This window comes from Pantherophis guttatus, chromosome 2, assembly GCF_059756535.1.
Source record: "Pantherophis guttatus breed Tessera chromosome 2, ASM5975653v1, whole genome shotgun sequence".
Lineage (NCBI taxonomy): Eukaryota > Metazoa > Chordata > Lepidosauria > Squamata > Colubridae > Pantherophis > Pantherophis guttatus.
Genome location: NC_142064.1, coordinates 270,563,579 through 270,589,945, shown reverse-complemented (window position 1 = coordinate 270,589,945; position 26,367 = coordinate 270,563,579). Strand labels below are relative to the sequence as shown.

The 26,367-nt window shown below is 42.5% G+C and overlaps 1 protein-coding gene across 1 annotated transcript in view; it reads left to right on the top strand.

Annotated features, from left to right (window-relative positions):
- LOC117674804 (uncharacterized) overlaps window positions 1–26,367 on the top strand; it is a 42,419-nt gene that overhangs the window by 1,115 nt on the left and 14,937 nt on the right. The window contains exons 2-5 of the mRNA XM_087885258.1: window positions 2,583–3,341; window positions 12,733–12,859; window positions 15,963–16,803; window positions 17,050–17,487. Coding sequence (XP_087741384.1) covers window positions 2,607–3,341; window positions 12,733–12,859; window positions 15,963–16,803; window positions 17,050–17,487 — 2,141 coding nt within the window. The 5' untranslated portion in view covers window positions 2,583–2,606. The remainder of the gene's footprint in view (window positions 1–2,582; window positions 3,342–12,732; window positions 12,860–15,962; window positions 16,804–17,049; window positions 17,488–26,367) is intronic.

The following is a 26,367-nucleotide window of genomic DNA, read 5'->3' as shown; positions in this document are numbered from 1 at the left end:
ATCCGGGGGGATAACTTACACTTCAGCCCTAACTTCATTTCATTTTTCATTTCATTTCATTTTATTAAATTTGTATACCGCTCTACTCCCGAAGGACTCAGGGCGGTGAACAACCATAAAATAAAACATATAGATAAAAAATTTAAAATAGAGATAAAACTAATTAAATAAATTTGGCTGAACCAATTTTAAAACCCCAATAAATTAAAACCAAATTTAAAACCTTTGATCTGTGTAAGCTCCCTTCCCTGCAGCACCATAGATGATCCAAGCGCCCAAATTCTAATCACCCCCTCCATGCGGATGCTGTGGTGGTCGTAAGTGTGAGGATTGGTCGTACGTCACGTTGCCATCACGTGACGTTTCGTGTTTGCCATTCACGGAGCTGGGGTGGGTGTGGCCTGCGCATGACACTTCTGGCCCATGGGCTGCCAGTTTGACACCCCTGCAAAAGATAAATACAGGTAGTCCTCGACTTACAACAGATTTTTTTATTTTATTTTATTTATATACCGCCCTTCTCCGGAGACTCAGGGCGGCTTACAATGCGTTAAGCAATAGCCTTTATACTTTTGTATATTTATACGAAGTCAGCTTATTGCCCCCACAATCTGGGTCCTCATTTTACCTACCTTAGAAAGGATGGAAGGCTGAGTCGACCTTGAGCCTGGTGAGATTTGAACTTGCAGTAATTGCAGGCAGCAGATGTAAGTGGATGTTATTTAGTCTGCTGAGCCACTAGAGCTCCTAAGTTTGCTTAGTGACCGTTCAAAGTTACAACGGCACTGAAAAAAGAGATTTATGACTGTTATGACTTATGACCGATGCAGCATTCTCATGGTCATGTGAGTTACATTTGGATGCTTGACCACTGAATCACATTTATGATGAATCCAGTATGCCTGGGTTTTAAAGTTGCTAAATTTGGAGACCTTGGCTCTAATCCAGAGGTCTTCAAACTTGGCAGCTTTAAGACTTGTGGACTTCAACTCCCAGAATTCTCCCAGAGTTTGAGGACCTCTGCTCTAATCAAAGGAATCAAGATGTGTTGGTGTCAATAAGCAGATCAGATGCTGGTTTGGGTTTCTCAGCCTATCATGGGCAGGATTTTCCCTCTGTGCTTTATAGGTAGTCCTCAACGTACAACCACAGTTGAGCCCAATATTTATATTGCTAAGTGAGACATTTGTTAAGTGAGTTTCTGCCACCGATAACCTCCCATCGTCCAATACGCTCCCACAGAGAGGGTCTCCTCAGGGTGCTGTCGGTCAAGCACTGTCGACTGGTGACCCCCAGGGGGAGAGCCTTCTCTGTGGGGGCACCTGCCCTCTGCAACGAACTACCCCCAGGGATACGACTGATCCCAGACCTCCATACTTTCTGTCGGGCTCTGAAGACTTTCTTGTTTCAGCGAGCCGGGCTGGTTTAAGATTTTAATGGATTAATTTTATGGGTATGGGGTTTTAAAATTGGGTAGCCAAATTGATTTAATTATTTTTAAAATTATTTTAATTTTCATACTGTATGTATTTTAACCTTGGCTGTTCACCGCCCTGAGTCCTTCGGGAGAAGGGCGGTATAAAAGAAAAAATAACAAAATAATAAATAAATAAATTTTACGACTTTTCTTGCCAGGTTTGTTAAGTGAATCGCTGCAGTTGCTAAATTAGTAACTCGGTTGTTAAGTGAATCATATTTCCCTATTGACACGAAGATCGCAAAAGGGGATCCCATGACCCCAGGACACACTGCAACCGTCATAGATGTGAGTCAGTTAACAATCATCCGATTGTAAATCACGTGGCCATGGGGATGCTGCAATGGTCATAACTGTGAAAAACAGTCGTAAGTCCCTTTTTTCAGTGCTGGTGTAACTTTGAACTGTCACTTGTTGTGGCCTGTATGCGGCCTGTGCAGCTAGTAGCTGATTCAGACAGCGAGGAGGCTGGTGTGGTGATTCGCCAGTAGCTTATGCAGCTGGCACTCAAGTCGGACAATGAGGAGGCTGGAGAAGATGTGGTGGCAGAGGCAGGGACTCAGCCAGGGCCTTCAGAACCTCCAGAAGCTCCCTTAAGTGAAGAGGACAAAGAGGAGGAGCCTCTTCTCAATGCACGGGTGCGCAGAGCTGCCAAAAGGCAGGAGTGGCTCCTCAGGAGGCGGTCTCCTCAAGAGTAAGGCTTGGGGCTAATTGGCCACTCCCTTAGCCTATTTAAGGAGGAACGCCGACTGAAGCAATTTGCAGGGAACAAATTCATTCACATACCTTCGTGTCTTGTCTTGCTTATCTTATCAGCTTCCTGCAAATTGCTTCTGGGCATTCTGCCAACCATAGTAAGCTTTCACTTATTATTCTTTGAATTCTTGGTGGCTGTTAATGCAATTAATTAACAGGCATTGTTGTAAAAGACTGGTTTATTTAGTAAACTAAGGTTTGAACGGACTTTGTGTGTGCTGCGTTCTTTGGGGTATGTAGCTGGGGCAGAGCATCACTAAGCGTACTGTTGTAAGTCAAAGGCTACCTGTGTCAACTTTCTTTCCCAGCACCAAACGTTTTCCTGCTTGTCTTCTTTCTCCCTCTGCAGAGAAGCTCCATTTCCGTCTTGGAAATGGAAGATCCGGTGATGGTCCTCAAAGTGGCAGGAGGGTCAGGCACGGTTGGAAGAAACCCTCAGCTGCTACCGACTGGAAGCATTGGGCGATTCCCACAAAGGGTGTCAGCGCAGAAGAAAGTTAAGGAGGAGCCAGACGAAGTGGTACTTCCTTCTTGGGACACCCAGCGGCAGCACTTTCGGCAGGAAACGGGGTCCCCTTCCTCAGGATGGGGGTCTCCTCAGCCGCCCCCGGAACTGACCCCATGGGATGATGCCAAGGGCTTCCTGGCCTCCTTTGAGCAAGTGGCCAAAGCCTGCCGGTGGCCAAAATACGAGTGGGCAGCCCGTCTCTTGCCCGCCCTCAGTGGGCAAGCTGAATGGGCCTTCAGTGGCCTGGAGGCCGGAGAGCGAGAGGATTACGGGAAAGTGAAGACGGCCATCTTGTGGGGAAGCGCCCTGAGCCGAGAGAAGCAGCGCCAGCACTTTCGCCGTTTCTGCTACCAGGAGGCTGAGGGCCCACGGCGGGCTTGCACCCGTCTTCAGGAGCTTTGCCGCCGGTGGCTGAAGGTGGAGAAACACTCCAAGGAGCAGATCCTGGAGTTGCTGATCCTGGAGCAGTTCCTGACTATCCTGCCAGGGGAGATTCAGAGCTGGGTCAGAGCCCGGGGCCCCGATACCTGCTCCCAGGCGGTGGCCCTGGCCGAGGATTATCTGCAGAAGCAGCAGAAAACGGAGGAGTGGGAGCAACAGGTGAGGAGAACTGATCCTGTTTACATCCGTGAGCATAAGGTTAATGGTGGAGAGGCAGTGCGTCTCAAAAGGGAAACATCGCTGATTATTTCCAATGTGGATGGGGTTTAATGTTCACCAGACTTTAATATTCACCTACACTCAGTGGTGAAATTCCAATTTCTTTACTACCGGTTCTGTGGGTGTGGCTTGGTGGGTATGGCAGGGGAAGGATACTGAAAAATCCCCATTCCCTCCCCACTCCTGGGGAAAAGATACTGCAAAATCTTCATTCCCACCCCACTCTGGGGCCAGCCGGAGGTGGTATTTGCCGGTTCTCTGAACTACTCAAAATTTCCGCTACTAGTTCTCCAGAACCTGCTGAATTTCACCCCTGCCTACACTGCATGCATGCACAGCACCTTATTTTTTAATATATGCGCTGCTATGTACTGTAAACTAGTGGTTTTGATTGTACTGTACCAGCCACTGAGAAACTGACTAGATTAGAGAAACTGGTCACTTGTTCGCGGCTGAAACAGCTCTTAAGATTCTTGTATGTTTTGACCATACAAATAAACTAAAAAGATCTGTCTGTTTATCTTGTCATCTATCTAGGATAGTCAGACAGACATCTTTAATTTATTTGTATCGCACCTTTATTTTTTTTTAAAAAAAACACAAGGTGGCAAACATGTCCAACACACCTTCCTCCTCCTATTTTCCCCACAACAACAACAACAACAACCCTGTGAGGTGGGTTGGACTGAGAGTGACTGGCCTAAAGTCACCCAGCTGGTTTTCATGGCTAAGGTGGGACTTGAACTCACAGTGTCCCTGTCAGATGTAAATGCCTTATTCTCCAATGTGTAAATAATGTATATATGGAACATCAGAGGTTAACTTATTCTTTGGACTTTAATGTATTCATAACTTACCACTCCCATTCCTAGCTCCACCCCTTGTATATATAAGGAGCCACCCTCACCATTCTCGTCGCTTCTACCTTGAATATTCAGTGAATATAGAATGTCTATCATAATTAAAAAGAAATATATTTAAAGCTCTAACTCCTATTATCTTTATTGAGTCTGATCCTGAAAATATTGCAACAAGCTGGTAGCAGAGGATGGTTAATTGACTCAATAAGTAATTAAAAATGTCCAAGAAAGATAGGCCCAACACCAGGGCCTACAGCAAAGAAATAGAAACTGATCAAGAGATGATCAACGAATCCACCAATGCGATTTCGAGAGAATCCGAAGAATACACCACTGAAGAAGAAGAACTAATGAGTGAAAATAATGACCAGAAAGAAATCGAAATAGAAAATAACGAACTCAGGTCAGAGATATTAAAGATACTAAAAAGCCAAAAGAATGATGAAAGTCTCATCGCGGACCTCCAGGAGATGCTGAAGAACAGCGGAGCAGCGAGAGAGAAAAACGTCATTAAAGAAAAACCCAAAGATCAAAAAATCGTAAGTGAGATGACTACTGAGAAAATAGTTGTTAAAAAGAAAAGATGTGATCCCGCGCGAAATTTTGAATGGCAGCCATCTTGGTTTCAACGAACTTCAAAAGAGAATGGAGCAGAGCCAATCAAAACGCTCAGTTCAAAATTTCTGGCGCGAAAAACACTATCAGACGAAGAAAGTGAGAAAGAAGTCTCAAACTCTTCAGATGATCCAAAATCAGAAAGTGAAGACGATTTAACAAAATCTCAAGTAAAATCAGCAATGAAAACGCTTTTTGCTGCTTTTGGGCCAAGACTGAAAATTACCAAGACATCTACGAAGAAGCAAGAAATCAAACCGGCGACTCAAGACCTGCACGCTCCCATCCTGACTTCGAAAGCGACGACGCCCGAGCCCAGAGAGCCATGCCGATTTCGCCCTACACCACAGACAAAATCGAATACCAACGCACACAAAAAGAAGAAAAGAACCGTCACCACCACCAGAACCCCAAAAACCGAGCCAGAGACCGACTCATCTGAGGAGGAGCGGATCGAGAGAGCTGAAAGGGAGAGAACCTTCCACGACGCCACCAAAGAAGAAATGAGCAACGCGCATGTGCGAAACTACGTAGACGACCCAGAAGGACTTGAACTGGCCAGAGAACCGCGCAGACTCATTGCAAGCATCCCAATGCCGTTCTGTAATTTCCTGCACTTGAGAGATCACGGACTGCCCCAGGTTGTAAGTAATGGACAGAATAATGTAGGTAACTTACCCAGTGACTTCCCAAAACTTAGAATTGATGGCATTAATTTACAAGAGTGGTATCAACAGCTTCAGGTTATTTTCATGAAAGAAAATTTACTATTCTTTATAACTAGCCCTCCAAGAAGACCTTGGACTTTAAAAATAGATTGTTTACATCATAGAGCATTTTTCATAATAATATCTAGCGTGTCTCCTGCAATGTATCATAGCATCAAACCAAACCTAACTGTATCAGAAATAATTCAATGCATGTTTAATCTATTTCACAGCGATAGCGTAGCTACAACCACAAGAATGTCTAAGGATTTCTTTTCCTCTAGAGTAAAACCAGGGGTTTCTATAAGTGAGCATTTGATAAATCTAAACAAAATAAGAGCTGAGCTACAATTGAGGGGGGAAGTGATTTCAGATCAAACAATGAAAAGTGTTATTATCAATTCACTTGATCCATCATGGGATAGCTTTATGTCACACTTAGATACCATTAATTTGGGATATTTATCCATAGAAAGTCTATCTAACAAATTGATAGCAGAAGACAATTCAAGAAAAAATCGATCCAGTAACCAAACAGACCACAAACCTTTTAGGAAAGTAGTCTTTCAAGATAAACATAATGAGGCCTTTAGATGCTACAATTGTGGATCCAGGGAACATAGTAGAAGAGACTGCCCCAAAGTCTCAAGAGAGAGACATAGACCAGAATATAGGAGCAAATATAATTACAGACAATCTTCCACAGATAGACACAAATATAGAAGCCCACCAAATTACAAAGAAGGTAGAGGGGGTAGAGAAAATTCAAAAGAGAGGAAATCTGGGTCACTGAATGGGCTAAATAAACAAGACAGCACCAGAACACAGCAGGATGAGAATAACAATTGGCTTATTGATTCTGGTGCAACAAATCACACCACCAACAACAAAAGTATATTATCTTCATTTATAGAAGATAAGTTTGTGATAAAGGTAGCTAATCAAGAAAAGGTTCAAGTACTAGGCAAAGGAAATGTGACCTTGCCTGGTCTAGGGAAAATAGAGGGGGTATTATTAATCCCAGAAATACCTCACAACATACTAAGTGCCATAAAATTAAGCAGAGAATCTGATATCAATATAGTTTTCTCAAAGGGGAAAGCAACTATAGAAAAGAACAAAACAAATGTAGGTACTGTAATGATAAAAGGAGGTCTACCCTATCTGATAATTAAAGAAAGATGTTTACATAACATTGATTCAAATATGGAAGATTGTATTGAAGCAGATGATGAAAATGTCAGTAACAGTGACAATGATGAGTGTAGAATAACTCATGATCACAAAAATACATACAAGGAAAAGAAACCAAAAATAGGTAAACCAATTCATGATGAGTGTGCTCACATCTTACACAGGAAGTTAGGACATGCAAGCTTTCCTGTAGTACAAAAAATGACTGAACACGCAGAAGGTGTCAAAATAAAAAATTGTGAAAATTATTTGGAATGCTCAGTATGTAAGTCCACCAAACTAAAAACCAGTCCCAGACCAAAAAAATCTAACAGATCAACTAACAATATTTTTGATTTGGTACATATGGACTTAGTTGGTCCATTAAGTCCCTCAATTACCTATAGAAAACGTTACTTCCTAACAATAGTGGATGACTACAGCCGATATGGTTTTGTTTACACATTAAAGCACAAGGATGAAACATTTCAGAAATTTAAGGAATTCTACAAACGTATAGAAACACAACATAATATCAGAATAAAGCAAATTATGACAGATAGGGGATGTGAGTTCATGTCTAAAGAATTCTCCCAATGGTTAAAGGATAGAGGAATGTTACATTTCACGTCCAATCCTTTTTCTGCATTTCAAAATGGAGTTGCAGAGAGGAAAAATTCCACACTACAAACCATGATTAGGTGCACATTAGAGGATGCTGGTTTAGGCAAACAATTTTGGTCAGAGGCATTACATTATTCGAATTACACTCAAAATAGAACCTGGTCCAGTATTGTGAATAAGACACCATATGAGGTGATGTACAATAGAAAACCCAAATTATCACACATGCACATATTTGGAGTCACTGCAGACGTACACATACCTAAACAATTGAGGAGAAAGGGAGAAAACGTATCCAGGAGATTAAGATTCATGGGATACGAAACTGGAACCAAAGGGTACAGATTTATTGATAGTAATAACAAATTTATAGTATCCAGAACAGCTGTGTTCCATGAACAGGCCAATTGGTCAAAATTGCACCTTAATGAAATATTTCCTAATAAATGTAAAGATACGATATCTTGCGAGGAAGGAACAACAGAAAATCAAAATATTAACAAAAGTAAGAACAAAACCAAAACTTGGACTAATAGTCAGCATAAAATAAAGACAGACACATTAACAAAAAAGGAAGCTAGATATTTGCATGATAACCATAGCAAGCCTGAAAGAACTATTAGAAACAATAGAAACCAAATACCAAATAAATACAAAGATTACATAATGCATATGAATGGAGAACAAATAACACCTAATACATATGAAGAAGTATTGAAACTTCCACATGAAGAAAGAGAAAAATGGGAACTAGCTATGGAAAAAGAGATGGAAAGTTTACAAGGATTAAATGTATTCACACCTGCGATCGCACCTAAGGATAAAACAATTATAGGTACCAGGTGGATTTATAAAATTAAGAACTTAGAAGGAGGCAATACCTTATACAAGGCTAGACTAGTTGCACAAGGCTATGCACAAAAATATCCAGAAGACTATACTGATACATATTCACCCACAGTGAGAACAGAGAGTGTCAAAACAGCCCTTGTAGTAGCATCTGCACTCAATCTGGACGTATTCCAATATGACATACAGACCGCATACTTACATGCAAAATTAGATAAGGAAATATATGTAAGAGCACCACACAGTCAATACACTAATAAGAACGAAATTTGGTTATTAAATAAGAGTCTGTACGGATTAAAGCAATCCGGCAAAAGATGGTACGATTGCTTGGTAAAAGTACTTAAGACCATGGATTTCAACGCCACCACTGCTGATAACTGTTTCTTTGTAAAAAAGAGTAATGATCATATTGAATTTGTATTAATTTACGTGGACGATATTTTATACATTGGAAAGCATAAAGAGAGCAGGGAAATCTTTGTAAATAAGTTAAATGAACACTTCTCACTGAAATCTCTGGGTAAAGTGAATAAATACCTTGGTGTGCAAATTAACAAAACTAAAAGGGGATTCAAACTTACACAGAAAGATAAAATCATCGAACTCCTAAACAAATGTAACTTAAATAATGCTAAAACCTGTGACACCCCTATGCAAACTGATTTTCTTAGAAACACTGATGAATCTTCCCCTGAGTTTAAAGACAACACATTTTACAGATCAGTTATAGGTTCACTCCTTTATATATCTAATTGGACTAGGCCAGATATTGCATTACCTCTCAATCTATTGTCAAGATATGTTAGTAAACCAACCTTGTATCATTGGGAAGCTGTCAAAAGAATTCTAAGATATCTGAAGGGTACATTAGATTTTTGTTTAATGTTGGAACCCAATAATGACAGAGAACCAAAAATTACTTGTTATGCTGATGCAGATTGGGCTGGTGATACATCATGCAGAAAGAGTACTTCTGGTTATGTTTTTCTATTGAATGATTGTCCAGTTTACTGGTATACTGGTAAACAAGAACTAGTAGCCACTTCTACTACAGAAGCGGAATATGTTTGTTTGTCCAAGGCTGCAAATAACCTTGTATGGTTCAATGATCTGATCACTGATGTTTGGAAGAAACCCACCTTACCATTTATTATGCATGAAGACAATAAAGCGGCCATTGAAATATCCAGATCCGATGCAATTGGACAAAGGTCCAGGCATATTGATATAAAGTTTAAGCATGTGAGACAACTGTCTCAAGACGGATTCATTAAAGCAATACATTGCGATACTTCTGAACAATTAGCTGACATATTAACAAAACCCTTACCTTCTAAACAACACAAATATTTAACTTCTAAATTATATGTATTATATTGTCCTGAATCAGAATGTAATTGGTGTTGTGTAACGAACCGGCATTTAGAGGGGGATTTGTCAGATGTAAATGCCTTATTCTCCAATGTGTAAATAATGTATATATGGAACATCAGAGGTTAACTTATTCTTTGGACTTTAATGTATTCATAACTTACCACTCCCATTCCTAGCTCCACCCCTTGTATATATAAGGAGCCACCCTCACCATTCTCGTCGCTTCTACCTTGAATATTCAGTGAATATAGAATGTCTATCATAATTAAAAAGAAATATATTTAAAGCTCTAACTCCTATTATCTTTATTGAGTCTGATCCTGAAAATATTGCAACAGTCCCATTTTCTAGCCTGCAGCTTAACCATTAGATCGAACTGGTGTCTGTCTATCTGTTTCTAGCCCTATCTCTAATCTCTATCCTCATTGTCGCCCAGAGTTACCCTGCAGTCAGAAGGATAGCCAATAAATTTGACAAACAAACAAACATACATACATACAGTAAGTAAGTAAGTAAGTAAGTAAGTAAGTAAGTAAGTAAGTAAAGTTAGTTAGTTAGTTAGTTAGTTAGTTAGTTAGTTAGTTAGTTAGTGGTCCATGACGGTAATAAAAGTTGTCGTTGCTATGAATGAATGAATGAATGAATGAATGAATAAATAAATTAAGTAAGTAAGTAAGTAAGTAAGTAAGTAAAGTTAGTTAGTTAGTTAGTTAGTTAGTGGTCCATGACTGTAATAAAAGTTGTCTTTGCTATAAATGAATGAATGAATGAATGAATGAAGTAAAGTTAGTTAGTTAGTTAGTTAGTTAGTTAGTTAGTTAGTTAGTGGTCCATGACTGTAATAAAAGTTATCGTTGCTATAAATGAATGAATGAATGAATGAATAAAGTAAGTAAGTAAGTAAGTAAGTAAGTAAAGTTAGTTAGTTAGTTAGTTAGTTAGTGGTCCATGACTGTAATAAAAGTTGTTGTTGCTATAAATGAATGAATGAATAAATAAATAAATAAAGTAAGTAAGTAAAGTTAGTTAGTTAGTTAGTTAGTTAGTGGTCCATGACTGCAATAAAAGTTGGCGTTGCTATAAATGAATGAATGAATAAATAAATAAATAAAGTAAGTAAGTAAGTAAAGTTAGTTAGTTAGTTAGTTAGTTGTCCATGACTGTAATAAAAGTTGTCGTAGCTATAAATGAATGAATGAATAAATAAATAAATAAAGTAAGTAAGTAAGTAAGTAAAGTTAGTTAGTTAGTTAGTTAGTTAGTTGTCCATGACTGTAATAAAAGTTGTCGTTGCTATAAATGAATGAATGAATAAATAAATAAATAAAGTAAGTAAGTAAAGTTAGTTAGTTAGTTAGTTAGTTAGTGGTCCATGACTGTAATAAAAGTTGTTGTTGCTATAAATGAATGAATGAATAAATAAAATAAAGTAAGTAAGTAAAGTTAGTTAGTTAGTTAGTTAGTTAGTGGTCCATGACTGCAATAAAAGTTGGCGTTGCTATAAATGAATTAATGAATAAATAAATAAATAAAGTAAGTAAGTAAGTAAAGTTAGTTAGTTAGTTAGTTAGTTGTCCATGACTGTAATAAAAGTTGTCGTTGCTATAAATGAATGAATGAATAAATAAATAAATAAAGTAAGTAAGTAAGTAAAGTTAGTTAGTTAGTTAGTTAGTGGTCCATGACTGTAATAAAAGTTGTTGTTGCTATAAATGAATGATGATTGAATGAATAAATAAATAAATAAATACAGGTAGTCCTCGTCTTACAACAGTTCATTTAGTGTCCATTCAAAGTTAACAACGCCACCGAAAAAAGTGACTACTGACCATTTTTCACACAGCCATTGCAGCGTCCCCACAGTCACATGATCAAAATTCAGATGCTCGGCAACTGGTTCATATTTATGACCGTTGCTGTGTCCCAAGGTCATGCGATCCCCTTTTGCGACCTTCTGACCAGCAAAGTCCACGGGGAAGCCAGATTCACTTAACCACCGTGTTACTAATTGAAAACTGCAGGGATTCACTTAACAATTGTGGCCGGAAAAGTCGTTAAATGTTGGCAAAAGTCACTTAACAAATTTCTCACTTAGCAACATAGATTTTGGGCTCGTATTCATTGGTCGTAACTCGAGGACTACCTGTAGTCAGAGACACAACTTTTTTCCTGGATTCAGTCTTGTTTGGTGCAAAGCAAGAGAAAGCATTTTTCTCTGCATGTCACTTTGCTGGATATATTTTGGCTGTCCTCCTCCAGAAAAAGCAGATTAGGTTAGGTTAGGTTAGGTTAGGTTAGGTTAGGTTAGGTTAGGTTAGGTTAGGTTAGGTTAGGTTAGGTTAGGTTAGGTTAGGTTAGGTTGGATGGGGTGGGGTGGGGTGGGGTGGGGTGGGGTGGGGTGGGATGGGATGGGGTGAATAGGATGGGATGAATAGGATGGGATAGAATAGGAAATACTAGAAGTAGAAGTAGAATAGGAAATAATAACAATAGAATAGAATAATCCTGGAGGTCCTCTGCAACCTTAAACATTTGGACCTGTTTCCCACAGAAAAGAAAACACCGGGAGCCACAAAACCCTTCCCGTGTCTGACTATTTTCTGAGCGGCCACAAAACTAGCATATGTAGTTGAATTAAACATTCTGTTTTCTTCTGAAACTTCTTTTCTTGGATTTATCCATGGTTGGCCTACCTGGGGTTGAAAAGCTCAATAAATTGTGTGCCAGCGGGTGTCACACATTGGCGGTTGTGACACATATTTTGAGTGACGGAGCCGCAGCAGAGGGGTGAAAGAGCCACATGCGGCTCCAGAGCCGCAGGTTGCTCACCCCTGCTCTAGTCCAACCCCCTGCTTAGGCAGGAAGCCCTACACCACTTCAGACAAATGGTTATCCAACATCTTCTTAAAAATTTCCAGCGTTGAAGCATTCACAACTTCTGGAGGCAAGTTGTTCCACTGATTAATTGTTCTAACTGTCAGGAAGTTTCTCTTAAATCCTAGGTTGTTTCTCTCCTTCTTTTCATTAAACTAGACACACCCAATTCCATCAACCATTCTTTATATTAGATTAAGGTATATAGTCTCTCCTTCAGCTAGCTACAGCATATCTTCATTAATATTTCAGGATGGCATGCCATGTGAGGAAGTAGCGGTTGGTTTTTCAGGACCAGAACAAGCTTTCCAGCCTCCGGATCAGAGCCAGCTGCACGGAGAAGCCAAAGGAGAAAGTGATGGGGACAACTGTCTCCCAGGTACTGTTTGCATCCCACATCCTTAAAACCTCTCGGTTTAAGTTTTGCTCCTCCTCCTTCTACACATCTTCTAAGGCACGATTTTCTTGTAAACGTTTCCACAATGTTTTAGCCTATCTTGGTTTAGATATGAATTTGAATGTTTTTTTAGGACATTAGACTGTTCTGTCCCCGTCCCACACGCACACACACTAACAGACGTCCAAGAGTTAAAGACTAAACCAGCCGACAAAATCCTTTTCCTTATGATAACGGAACTTGGCAACAACATAGTGGCTGCCTGCCAAGAGTTTATTACTTACGAAGAGGAGAGATAACTTCTCCCCGCTTCTGGTACATCAAAGCAAACAGCTCAATAATTACAGAGTCAATCAAGTCCAAAGATAATCCAGCAAAGTCTATAGCAAAAATCCGGCAATGCAGAATGGCGTGGAAGCTTTCAGCTTTGTTCGTCACAAGGTTTGACTGGCCACCACGCTCCCTTTTATACCCTGTGGGGTGTGGTCCAGTGACTCAGCCTAATCTCGGGCATGCCTTTTCTTCTGTTGCGCGCGCTTATCTCTGTGACACTGGCGTGGATCCAGCCAAGACTCATTGCTCTCATCACTGTCCACCTGTGGCTGCGTGGACGTGCTTGGCCCTGGCCCTATCTCTTGCCCTTCGGCGGACACCGAAGGCATTGCCAGAGAGGAGGGTCCTGGAGAGGGAGGCCTTGCCAACTCTTCTCCTTCACTCTCAGAGTCTCTCCTGCCGATGACACAGGCTCAGGTAATGGAGCCACAACATAGACAACCCATGTCCCGTTGGGACATCATTTCAAAGATAGAGGTAGTCCTCGGTTTATGACTACAATTGAGTCCAAAATCTCCATTGCTAAACCCTGACCTATAGTATCAACAAAAAAAAAAATCAGGACGAGTTTGGTAGCGTATTTTCAAGCCAAGAGATTATATTAAGAAGGATGAAGCTTTTGAGAAATGAAACGAATGAAAGTAAAGGATGAAATGAATTTCAGCTCACAAAAACTTCTCCCTTTCTCAGACAGAAAAAGTTGCCCCTGACTTCTGCACTGATTGGCTAAGATTTGCTTAGGGCAGAAGGCAGCATGAAGACATTGGGGGCAAACTAACAAAATGAAATTCAGTGGTAAGAAAAGTAAGGTTCTACACTTAGGCAAGAAAAACAAAATGCACAGGAACAGAATAGGTGGTGCCTGACTCAATAGTAGTAACTATTTAGAGGGATCTTGGAGTCCTAGTGGACAACCTCTTAAATATGAGTCAGCAGTGTGCAGCAGCTGCCGAAAAAGCCAACACAGTTCTAGGCTGCATTAACAGAAGGATAGAATCAAGATCACGTGAAGTGTTAATACCACTTTATAAAGCCTTGGTAAGGCTACACTTGGAACACTGCATCCAGTTTCGGTCGCCACGATGTAAAAAAAGATGTTGAGACTCTAGAAAGAGTGCAGAGGAGAGCAACAAAGACGATTAGGAGACTAGATGCTAAAGCATATAAAGAACAGTTGCTGGAATTGGATATGTCTAATTTGATGAAAAGAAGGACTAGGGGTGACATGATAACAGTGTTCCAGTATCTCAGGGGTTGCCACAAAGAAAAGGGAGTCAAAGCTTGAAGTGATGTCCCGGTGCCTGGAGGCTGTACGGATCTGGATGGGGAGAAACAGACTCAGGCTCAACCCATCCAAGACCGAGTGGCTGTGGTTTCCGACATCCCGATATAGTCAGTTGGTGCCATCACTGACTATTGGGGGCGAGTTGTTGGCCCCCACGGAGAGGGTTCGCAACTTGGGTGTCCTCCTGGACTCACGGCTGTCTTTAGAAGAGCACATGACGGCCATGGCCAGGGGGACTTTTTATCAGGTCTGCCTGATTCGCCAGTTGCATCCCTTTCTGGATCGGGATTCGTTAAATACAGTCACTCATGCCCTCATCACTACCCGCCTGGACTACTGCAATGCTCTCTACATGGGGCTCCCCTTGAGGAGCACCCAGAGGCTCCAGCTGGTCCAGAATGCGGCCGTGCGGGTGGTTATGGGAGCGATGTGGCACTCCCATGTGACCCCCCTCCTGCGCGAGCTGCACTGGCTCCCGGTGGTCTTCCGGGTGCGTTTCAAGGTTTTGGTTACCACCTTTAGAGCGCTCCATGGCTTAGGACCGGGGTATCTACGAGACCGCCTTCTGCCACCAGTAGCCTCTCACCGACCATTATGCTCCCACAGAGAGGGGCTGCTTAGGGTGCCGTCGGTCAAACAGTGTCGACTGGCGGCCCCCAGGGGGAGAGCCTTCTCTGTGGGAGCACCTGCCATCTGGAACGAGCTCCCCCCAGAGATACGGAGGATCACTGATCTGCGCGCTTTCCGCCGTGCCCTCAAAACATTCCTATTCCAGCAGGCCGGCCTGGCCTAACCTTTTTTTTAAACTGTTTTTTAAATTTTTAAATTTTAAATTTGTCGTATAAAAAAATTGGGGTTTTTAAATTTTGTTTTTTGGGCCAAATTATTTAATTGTATTTTAATGGTTTTTTAACATTTGTATTACATGTATTTTATCTTTTGGCTGTTCACCGCCCTGAGTCCTTCGGGAGTAGGGCGGTATATAAATCCAAGGAACTGAACTAAACTAAACTAAACTAAACTAAACTAAACTAAACTAAACTAAACTAAACTAAACTAAACTAAACTAAACTAAACTAAACTAAACTAAACTAAACTAAACTAAACTAAACTAAACTAAACTAAACTAAACTAAACTAAACTAAAGCTATTCTCCGAAGCACCTGAGGGCAGGACAAGAAGCAATGGGTGGAAACTAATCAAGGAGAGAAGCAACCTAGAACTAGGGAGTAATTTCCTGATAATAAGAACATTTAACCAGTGGTACGACTTGCCTCCAGAAGTTGTGGTGCTCCATCACTTGGGGGGAGGGGGGTGTTAAGAAAAGATTGGATAACCATTTGTCTGAAGTGGTGTAGGGTTTCCTGCCTGAGCAGGAGGTTGGACTAGAAGACCTCCAAGGTCCCTTCCAACTCTGTTATTTCATTCTACATTAAATCAACAGCTCTTCTTTTCTCATTCCAACAGAGTACGGACCTGCGAATGATCAGAAGGAGAGAAGCTGTTTGCAGGAAGGAGGTAAGGAAAGGGATCTGTGCTGGATCCCCCAAAGACAATTCGCGGAGAACTTTTCCCGGGTCCCCGAGCAGCGGAAACTCTTCCAGAATCAGACCCAGCCAAAGATTCAGCAAGGAATCCATATACGGAACAAAGCAGCCATATCCATCGCTTCGGTCATCAATAGGAAGATCTTGGGCAAACCTCTATTATTCCAGATCCAGAAGTCAAGCATCCCATCTGGGCTGGACTTGAGACAGGAACCAGACGATAACATCCCGGTTCCCGAAAGACCTTACCACAAGTGTTCGATCTGCGGGAAGACCTTTGGTCAAAGCTCGCATCTGAATTTCCACCAGAGGACCCACGACGTAGAGAAGCCTTACAAGTGCACCCAGTGTGGGAGCAGTTTCCACTCACGCCAAGGCCTCATCTACCACCAACGCATCCACGCCGGCGAGAAGCCATACAAATGCTCCTTCTGCGGGAAAAACTTCAGCCAGAGTTCTCACCTCCTGGTGCATAAGAGGAGCCACACGGGCGAGAAGCCCTTCAGGTGTCCTACCTGTGGGAAATGCTTCAGTCGCAACTCCCTTCTGACCATCCACCAAAGGACTCACACGGGGGAGAAGCCGTACACATGCTTGCAGTGCGGTAGCCAGTTCCATTCCGGTTCGGGGCTGATTAACCACGAGAGGATTCACGCAGGAGTGAAACCGTATAAATGCTCTACATGTGGGAGGGATTTCATCCGGAAGGCACACCTCACTCGGCACCAGAGCATACACAGCGATGACAAGGACGGCACGTGACCTGGCTTGTGAGGGACCTGGGGAGAGAAGCTCCTTCAAGAACTCACTGCTTATGTTAGATCAGGGGTCCTCAGTCTGTGGGTATGGCCCACTACCAGGCCATGGCCTAATTGCCACAGGGCTGCACGTGGGGCTGGCTGGTGCATGCGCATGGCCTCAATCGTCTGAGCTTCGCCACAGCCTCATTGTGAGTGCTTGTGGGCCCCCTCGTGTGAGCCTCGTGCTTGCGGTCCCCCTCGTGCGAGCCTCATTGTGAGTGCTTGTGGGCCCCCTCGTGTGAGCCTTGTGAGTGCTTGCGGTTCCCCTCATGCGAGCCTCATTGTGAGTGCTTGTGGGCCCCCTCGTGTGAGCCTTGTGAGTGCTTGCGGCTCCCCTCGTGCGAGCCTCATTGTGAGCGCTTGCAGCCCCACTTGTGCAAGCGTTGTCACGGGCTGTCGCAGTCCCATTCGCATGAGCCTCATCGCAGGCACTCGCAGTCCCATTTGCATGATCCTTGTCAACAGCGGTTGCAACTGCACTCATGAGAGCGTCATCGCAGGCATTCATAGCCCCACTCGCATGAATGTCGTTGTGGGCACTTGCGACCCCTCTCGCGCAAGTGTTATCACAGGCACTCACAGCCCACTCACACGAGCGTCATCGCGGGTGTTTGTGGCCCCACTCACACGAGCGTCATCGCGGGTGTTTGTGGCCCCACTCACACGAGTGTCATTGCGGGCACTTGTGGTCCCACATGCGCCTGCCCCCCCCCACAAAAATTCATCCCTTCTTCCCCTCCTCCCCTCGTTTGGGGCTGCCAACCTAGAAAGGTTGGGGAACTCTGTGTTAGATCACAGGAACAAACACAAGCCCTCTGAGTAACCACTGAGCATACATGTTTTAGGAATCAGAGTGAAAAGAGTAGTATAGATAGTCCTCAGCTTACAACCACAATTGGGACCAGAATTTCAATTGCTAAGTAAGGTAGGTGAGCCATATAGTGGAGTAGTAGTTGGAATGCAGTATTGCAGGCTAATTCTGCCGACTACCAGCAGTTCGATTTTGACTGATTCAACATTGACGTAGCCTTCCATCCTTCCAGGGTCGGTAAAATGAGGACCCAGATTGTGTGGGGTGGGATAATATTTTGATACTGTAAAAATGCTTAGAGAAGGCTGTAAAGCACTGTGAAGCGGTATATGGGTACGTCTAAGTGCTATTGCTAGTTGTTAAGTGAGTTGCACCCAATTTTACGACCTATTTTTGCCACGATTGTTCAGTGAATCACTGCAATTGTTAAGCGAATCGTGGTTGTTCAGCAACTCCGGCTTTCCTCATTGACTTTGCTTGTAGGAAGCTGGCTAGGAAGTCTGCAAATGGGAATTATGTGACCCCAGGATTCTGCAACTGTTGTAAATACATACCAGTTGCCAAGTGCCGAATGTTGATCATGTGAGCAAGGAGATGCTGCGATGGTTGTAAGTGCAAGGACCAGTTGCAAGCCATTTTTCCCCAGTGTTATTATAACTTCAAATGGTTGCTTAAGGATAATTAGAACTGCAGAAGAAACAATTGCTACCAACCTGCCTTCCATTGAGGATCTGTATACTCCATGAGTCAAAAAGAGGGCTGTGAAAATATTTACAGACCCCTCACATCCTGGACATAAACTGTTTCCACTCCTGCCCTCAAAATGATGCTATAGGACTCTGCACACCAGGACACAAGGCCAATTCTCCCCCACCCCACAAATACCATCACTCTGCTAAACAAATAATTCCCTCAACACTGTCAAACTATTCACTAAGGCTGCATTACTATTAATCTTGTCATTGTTCCTATCACCCATCTCCTCCCACTTATGACTGTATGACTGTAACCTTGTTGCTGGTATCCTTCCGATTTATATTGACTGTTTCCTAATATGATTTGATTGCTTATTTGTACCCTATGACTATCATTAAGTGTTGTACCTTATGATTCTTGATGAACATATCTTTTCTGAGAGCATATGCACCAAGACAAATTCCTTGTGTGTCCAATCACACTTGGCCAATAAAGAATTCTATTCTATTCTATTCTATTCTATTCTATTCTATTCTATTCTATTCTATTCTATTCTATTCTATTCTATTCTATTCTATTCTATTTCTATTCTATTCTATTCTTAACAAATGGTTCTAAGGAGGGGGGGGGAAATGCCTTACCAATTCTCATTCCATTTGCTGAAAGTAAATAATCTTGAAAGCCTCTTTTGAAGCAAACTCATTTTAGGCTTACGGTACTTTGAAGTCTTGTTGTGATGTATTGGCTTGTTGTGTTGCAATGAATCCAGAAAATGGATTAACTCATAGTCCACTTGTAAGATTTGGGGTAAGCCCCTGGGTGCTCAATTCTTCCAGAATCAATACTGTCAAACGATCCCACTAACCCACAAATGGCCAAAACAGTATTTTCAAGGTCATTTCATCACTGGGGTCTTCTATGGACTCCGAGATCATTTAGAAGAGAGACTATTTTAACATCTCCATCACAGTCTCCAGACTGATGTTGCTCAACTTTAAGATGCATGGACTTCAACTCTTAGAATTCTCCACCCAGCATGGGGAAATCTGGGAGTTGAAGTTCACTCATCATAAGGTTTTCCAAGGTTGAGAAGTCTGTTTCCACTAATTTGCAACTTTCTGAACCCAAGACCCAAAACCAATAACTTTCAGCTCCTCAGAAGCAGATCATGGTCTACTGAATTTCTGCCCAAGGATTTAACAAAACGAGATAAATAGAATGGCCATTTCCTCAGCCGGTATTTCAATCCTAATCAGAGCTGTCCAAGGTCCTGAAACGCTGGTCTCGTCACCAGGCGTCTAGCACAGCGGTCTCCAACCTTTCCGGCTTGGCGGACCGGCGTGGGAAGGCGGGGAAGGGAGAGGGGATTGTTCCGTGTGCGTGGTAGGCGCACTTGTGCATGCGCACAGCTCCATTTGTGGATGAGCTTGCCGCTTACGCGAGTGGAGCTTTGCGCGCTCGTGTGAGTGGAGCTACACGCGTGCCCCAGTTCCGAACGGGACACGACTGTGGGATTCAGGACCACCACTGGTCTAGTAATACCTTTTACGACTCAAGGATGAGCCTTGGTGGTGCAGCAGACTAAAGCACTGTTAAGTAACACCAGCTGCCTGCAATTACTGCAAGTTCAAATCTCACCAGGCTCAAGGTTGACTCAGCCTTCCATCCTTTTGAGGTAGGTAAAATGAGGACCCGGTTTGTGGGGGCAATAAGCTGACTTTGTATAAAAAAAGAACACTGCTTGGGGGGGGCGAAAGCCCTACTAAGCAGGTATATACAAAAGTATGAAGGCTAGTGCTTAACGCATTGTAAGCCACCCCGAGTCTCCGGAAAAGGGAGGCATATAAATCGAACCAATAAATAAATAAATAAATAAATAAATTTTATTAAAAGACAGGTGCTTTCAACAGGTCTGCCTTTTAACAAACCTTGTTAATTGATATCAGATCTCTGCTTTCCTGCCCCCAAGGACTAATAATGGATCTCCTACAATCCCTCTTATCTTTGTTCTCTGCCAACTGACACCTACTTTTCAACACCTACCTTGATTAGATTTACTGCATATTCCTGACACCATCATGGTAGCACAAAAAAACAACAATTGTTGCCTGAAAACCTGTTAGAAGAAATATCCAGGTCCAGTTCCAAGTCGGGAATAAAATGAACACTGATTGGAAAGAAAGATTCTGTTTATTGGCGAACAGAACCAACACCCTCACAGCGTGCAGTTCTGGGACAGCTGACAAAATGGATTTAAGAGTGGGTGGGTTTTATACCGTCTGGATTCCTATGGGGTTGTGTAGGGGGTCATGGCTGGCTCTATAGGCAAAAGGGGAAATGCAAATCCTAGGTGTTTGTCTGAGTTAATCTTGTCAACTTTTGGCTTGTTGCTTTTCTGAAGTTTTCTGTCTGACCCAGTCTTTCTGAACAGATGACCAAATCTGCATTTCTAAAAGCTGACCTCCTCAGTTTCTGCTTAGGGGCAGGGAAAGGGCTGGTTTCTGCCTCCCTTAAGATTTTTTTTTTCCATTTCTCCTTTAGGGGAAATATTCTATCCTGTCTTTTTAATATTCCCCAAAATATTCCATTCTCTAAGAGGATGGTTGGGTGCTGACTTTCTACAAATCACAGTGGGCCAATGAAACTTACTCCATGAGTTTGACAGATGCCTGTTGCAATAATAATAGCAATAGCATTTAAACTTATATACTACCCTATGATGCTTTACAGAAGGGGTCCCCAAGAGCCTTGGTAGTACAGGGGTTTAAGGCACCCTGTTATTAAGCTTATTAAGACCAGCTGCCTGCAATTATTGCAGCGTTCGAATCTCGCCAAGGCTCAAGGTTGACTCAGCCTTCCATCCTTTCTAAGGTAGGTAAAATGAGGGCCCAGTTTGTGGGGGCAATAAGCTGACTTTGTATAAATATACAAAAGGATGAAGGCTATTGCTGAGCACATTGTAAGCCGCCCTGAGTCTTCAGAGAAGGGCGGCATATAAATCAAATTTAAAAAAAAAACAAAAAACCCTGGTCCGTGGCCCACTACCGGACTTGGCCTATTTGGAATTGGGCCATGACAGATCAATGTGCACATGTGCAACTCAACTTGTACAAGGAGTAAGATGGTACAGGCTGGCGCACATACATTTAAAAAAAATTTTTTGATTTATATGCCGCCCTTCTCCGGAAACTCAGGGCGGCTTACAATGCGTTAAGCAATAGCCTTCATACTTTTGTATATTTATACAAAGTCAGTTTATTGCCCCCACAAACTGGGTCCTCAATTTACCTACCTTAGAAAGGATGGAAGGCTGAGTCAACCTTGAGCCTGGGGAGATTCGAACTTACAGTAATTGCAGACAGCTGGTGTTAATCACAATGCCATCAGTCTGCTGAGCCACCAGGCTCAATCAAGCATTCGCAAATTGAGCTGCACTCATACACGCCAGCCAGCCACTCATGCAAGGACTGCATACGTGCACACACACTCATTCATACGGCCCAGTTTCCCTGCCTCCTGCCAGGCCACCAAGCATCAAAGTTTGGGGGCCACTGCTGTACAGCATTCTCTGGCAGGTTACAATTACAACAACAACATGCAAGCGCAGAAGCTTCCTGATGATGTCGGGGTCGGTGGGCAGTGTCACTGCGTTAAGTGTTTGCCAGCTGAGCTTCCATTCTGAGATTTACGGTAGCTTGCCAGGGAACTTATCTGTAACTGAGATAAGACTGGTCTTGTGAGACATTGGACTACTGCGGACAGGGCCGGATTTAGATGAAAAGAGGCCCTAGGCTATTCCACTTATGAGGCCCTTTCACCAGTGGTGGGATTCAATTTTTTTAACAACAGGTTCTGTGGGTGTGGCTTAGTTGGGGGTGTGGTTTGGCAATCATGTGACTGGGTGGGCATGGCTAGCTGGTCACATGACTGTGTAGGCGTGGGTAGCTCGTCATGTGACCGGGTGGGCGTGGCTATGTGCATAGGGACTACTCAGAGGGCTGAAAAAAGTCATTTCTGACTGGGCCTCGCACTTTTGACCGGTCCTCACACTTATGACCATCCTCACATTTATGCCCGTGCAGCTTTCTTAACAACCATGTCACTCATTTCACAACTGCTTCTCTTCACCATGGTGACAAGATAGGGCAAAAATGTAAAATGTGAGGACAGTCGTAAGTTCGAGGACTGGTCAAAAGTGCGAGGACCAGTCAAAAATAACTTTTTTAGCCCTCTGAGTAGTCCATATGAACAAAAGGACTACCCAGAGGGCTGAAAAAAGTGATTTCTGACAGGTCCTCGCACTTTTGACCGGTCTTCGCACTTATGACTGGTCATCATTTATGCTCATTGTAGCATTCTTAACAACCATGTCACTCATTTCACAACTGCTTCTCTTCACCATGGTGACAAGATAGGGCAAAAACGTAAAATGTGAGGACAGTCGTAAGTTCGAGGACTGGTCAAAAGTGCGAGGACCAGTCAAAAATAACTTTTTCAGCCCTCTGAGTAGTCCATATGCATAAAAGGATACAGCAATAGAGAGGGATGAAGGAAGGGAAGGGAAATTAGAGTAGGAGTGAGGGTAAGAGAGGGAGGAAGAGAGGAGGAGAAGGAGAAAGGAAGAGGAAGTAGGGAGGAGAAGAAGAGGGGGAGGAAGAGAAAGTAAGAAGGAAAGAAAAGAGAGAGGTGGTAGGTTTGAGGAGAAAGATTGCTGTACAATAAAAAAGATGAAAGGGAAGAAAGCCAACCCCAAACAAATATAAAGATATTAAGATAAAGAATGAATTGTTAAACTTTAAAGAATAAAAGAGAACAAATATGAATAAATAACAATAATTAGAAACACACATACAAACATACAATGTATTTTCTTTGAACAGAGTATTTGGCCGGTTCACAAATTTAAACAGTGTTTAGTCATTTCAATTAAATTTACAATTTCTATATTTCCTTTTTGCCATATTTATTCCTCATCTATTTTTGTAAAAAACCAATATTACCCTTCATCCTCATCTTTAATCTTAATCAAATTCAATTTTTCCCTTCTATTCTATATTATACCCCTTCCCATTGTCATCTATTTTTATATCCATCCTCACATTGGTTAATTATGTAATATTAGTTGTTTAATATAAATTCAACATTTTAATATAAATCAATTAGTTATATAACTACCTTTTTTGTATATTAATCAATATGAACATGAATATTCCAATTATTTCCATGCAATCCAGTTTCTTACAAATCAATTACTTATATTTACCAATAATAATAAACCAAATAATTTCCCCCATATATTCCTCCAAACCACAATTTAACCATTTCTGCTTTCAACACAATATACAATTAATAGTATCTCAATTATTACAATTCCCTAGTTAAATAGAGCTTTTTTTCTTTTGTGTTTTAAAATCCTGAACTCTCCTCTTTTTCCCTAAATTTCCCATTGTTTGCACGTACCTTTTTTAGTGAGGAAAAAGAAAAGAATTCTGCCTGCCTAATTTTCCAACCTTGCAGCAACAGCAAAGCAGTTTCAGTTTCGTTTCTTTGCAAGGAAGCAGAAGAGCCCTGAGCAAAACAGCGGAGACAAATCAGCTGAGAGCCGGGAGGCCAATTAGCCTATGCTGAAGCTCCATGGGCCAATAAAATTACAAAAAAAAACACCGAACCCTTTGTTAAATTGCTGGCTCCCCCGCCCCCCCCCCGCCCCCAGAATCCCACCACTGTGTAGGCCCCTCTTGATCTTGAGGCTGAAGGCTAGTTAGCCTATAGGAAAATCCGGCCCTGACTGCGGATGTCTACATTCTTTCTTTTCTAACTTCCTGATTTTCCTTTGTCCGGTAAAGATGTAGTTAGCTAGTTTTGTTTTACTTTTATAATAAAATGTTTCTTAGAAACTTTGGGTTTTCTTTCTTTGAGAGTATACACCATGGAAGACAAGATCCATTCACCTCTAATTAATTACAGTTTCCCCAGGGGGGGAACGAGGCTGATTCACGCTTCAACAGGCAGAGCCTCCCACCAGTTTTACTACCGGTTCTTGCGAACCGGTCCGAACCGGGGGCAACCCACCACTGAAGCATGACCCGGATGACTGAGAATCTCAATAGACATTATGTATGCAGTTCTGCAGATCCAATTACTCTGCTTGGCTCCTGTTCATTGTTTCGGAATTAGAGAATTGGAAAAGGTTGTGAAGATGTTTTGACCTACTTCAACATGCACACTTGGGGAAGCATAGAGAGCAATGGGGGAATATTTCTGCCCAACAGAAGCTGTCTTAAAGTTATTATTTTACCTGATTTTGAGGGCTGAGGTGGCTAAGGGTCTAGAATGGGGACCTACAAAAATTTAGGGATTTGGCATTGCTTTTCTTTTTTAAGCTTACAGGTGTGTTAAGGCTGCACTAGGGGGCAGCAGCACCACCTTGGACTGTTCTCAACAACAGACATCAAGACAATTAACAGAATAAGAGTTAGAAGGGATCTTAGAGCAGGGGTGAAATCCAACAGGTTCTGACAGGTTCTGGAGAACCCGTAGCGGAAATTTTGAGTAGTTCTGAGAACCGGCAAATATCATCTCTAGCTGGCCCCAGAGTGGGGAGGGAATGGGGATTTTGCAGTATCCTTCCCCTGAAGTGGGGTGGGAATGGAGATTTTGCAGTATCCTTCCCCTGCCATGCCCACCAAGCCACGCTCACAGAGCCGATAATAAAAAAAATTGAATTCCACCATTGTTGTTTTTTTTAAAATTTGATTTATATGCCACCCTTCTCCGGAGACTCAGGGCGGCTTACAATGTGTTAAGCAATAGCCTTCATACTTTTGTATATATTTATACAAAGTCAGCTTATTGCCCCCACAAACTGGGTCCTCAATTTACCTACCTTAGAAAGGATGGAAGGCTGAGTCAACCTTGAGCCTGGTGAGATTCGAACTTACAGTAATTGCAGACAGCTGGTGTTAATCAGAATGCTATTAGTCTGCTGAGCCACCAGGCCCTGTGTCTTAGAGGGGTTCTAATCTAACCCCCTGCTCAAGCAGGAAGCTCTATAACATTTCATACAAATGGTTTTCCAATCTCTTCTTAAAAACCTTCAATGTGGGAGCACCCATTTCTGGACGCAAGCTGTTCCACCGATTAATTATTCTGACTGTCAGGAAATTTCTCCCTACTTCTAGTTTGGTTCTCTCCTTGAGTAGTTTCCATCCGTTGCTTCTTCAGGTCCTGTGGAGAATAATGTGGGAACTACACCCCAAAAGGACAGTGCCAGAAACCTCACAGCACCAAAAACCTCAGAAAACAGGGCCAAGAGACTCAAGCCAGCCTTTCCCCCTTTAAGAAAACCAAGAAGCACCAGCTGAAAGGAAAACGCAGAGCAGCAGTGCTAAGGGCTGTTACAAAAGTAACAGACACACTTAAGTAGAGAGATTAAGATAAGGGGAATCAAGCTAAAAATAAACTCTCCAAGGTAAACCGAAACTCCCTTTTTCCTGCCTCTGACAGGATTAAACCCCAAGGACCAAGGGTGAAATCTATTTACCTTCCCTACTGGTTCGGAAGTGTGTGCGCCACACGCGTGTGCTTACTCCACTCAGGCGTGGGTGAATCACGTGTGATTTTGGACCCTCTGTAAAAAACAGGTTACTTCCTGGTTAAAACCAGGAAGTAATGACCTTCGGGCAGGTGGGCGGAGCCTCACACTGCCACCGCTACCGGTTCACCGAACCACACGCCGCCGCCGCTACCAGTTTGCCCGAACTGGTAGCACTTCACCACTGCCAAGGACAGGAAAAACAAAAGAACTGGGACCAAGTTCTTGCCGCAGGAGCTTCAAAGGGGAATTAAGCATAAAAGGCTCAGAGTCACACTCCCCAAGGTGCTTGCAAGCCAGGAACGCTCCAGCTGTCTCACTTTTTGCTTCTTGCCTTCCTACATTAAAAGAATCCCACTTTCTAGCAGTTGGCTTCTGCATCCGTTTCTTCTCTCTTCACTACGTTTCTTCTCAGCGTCTGTGG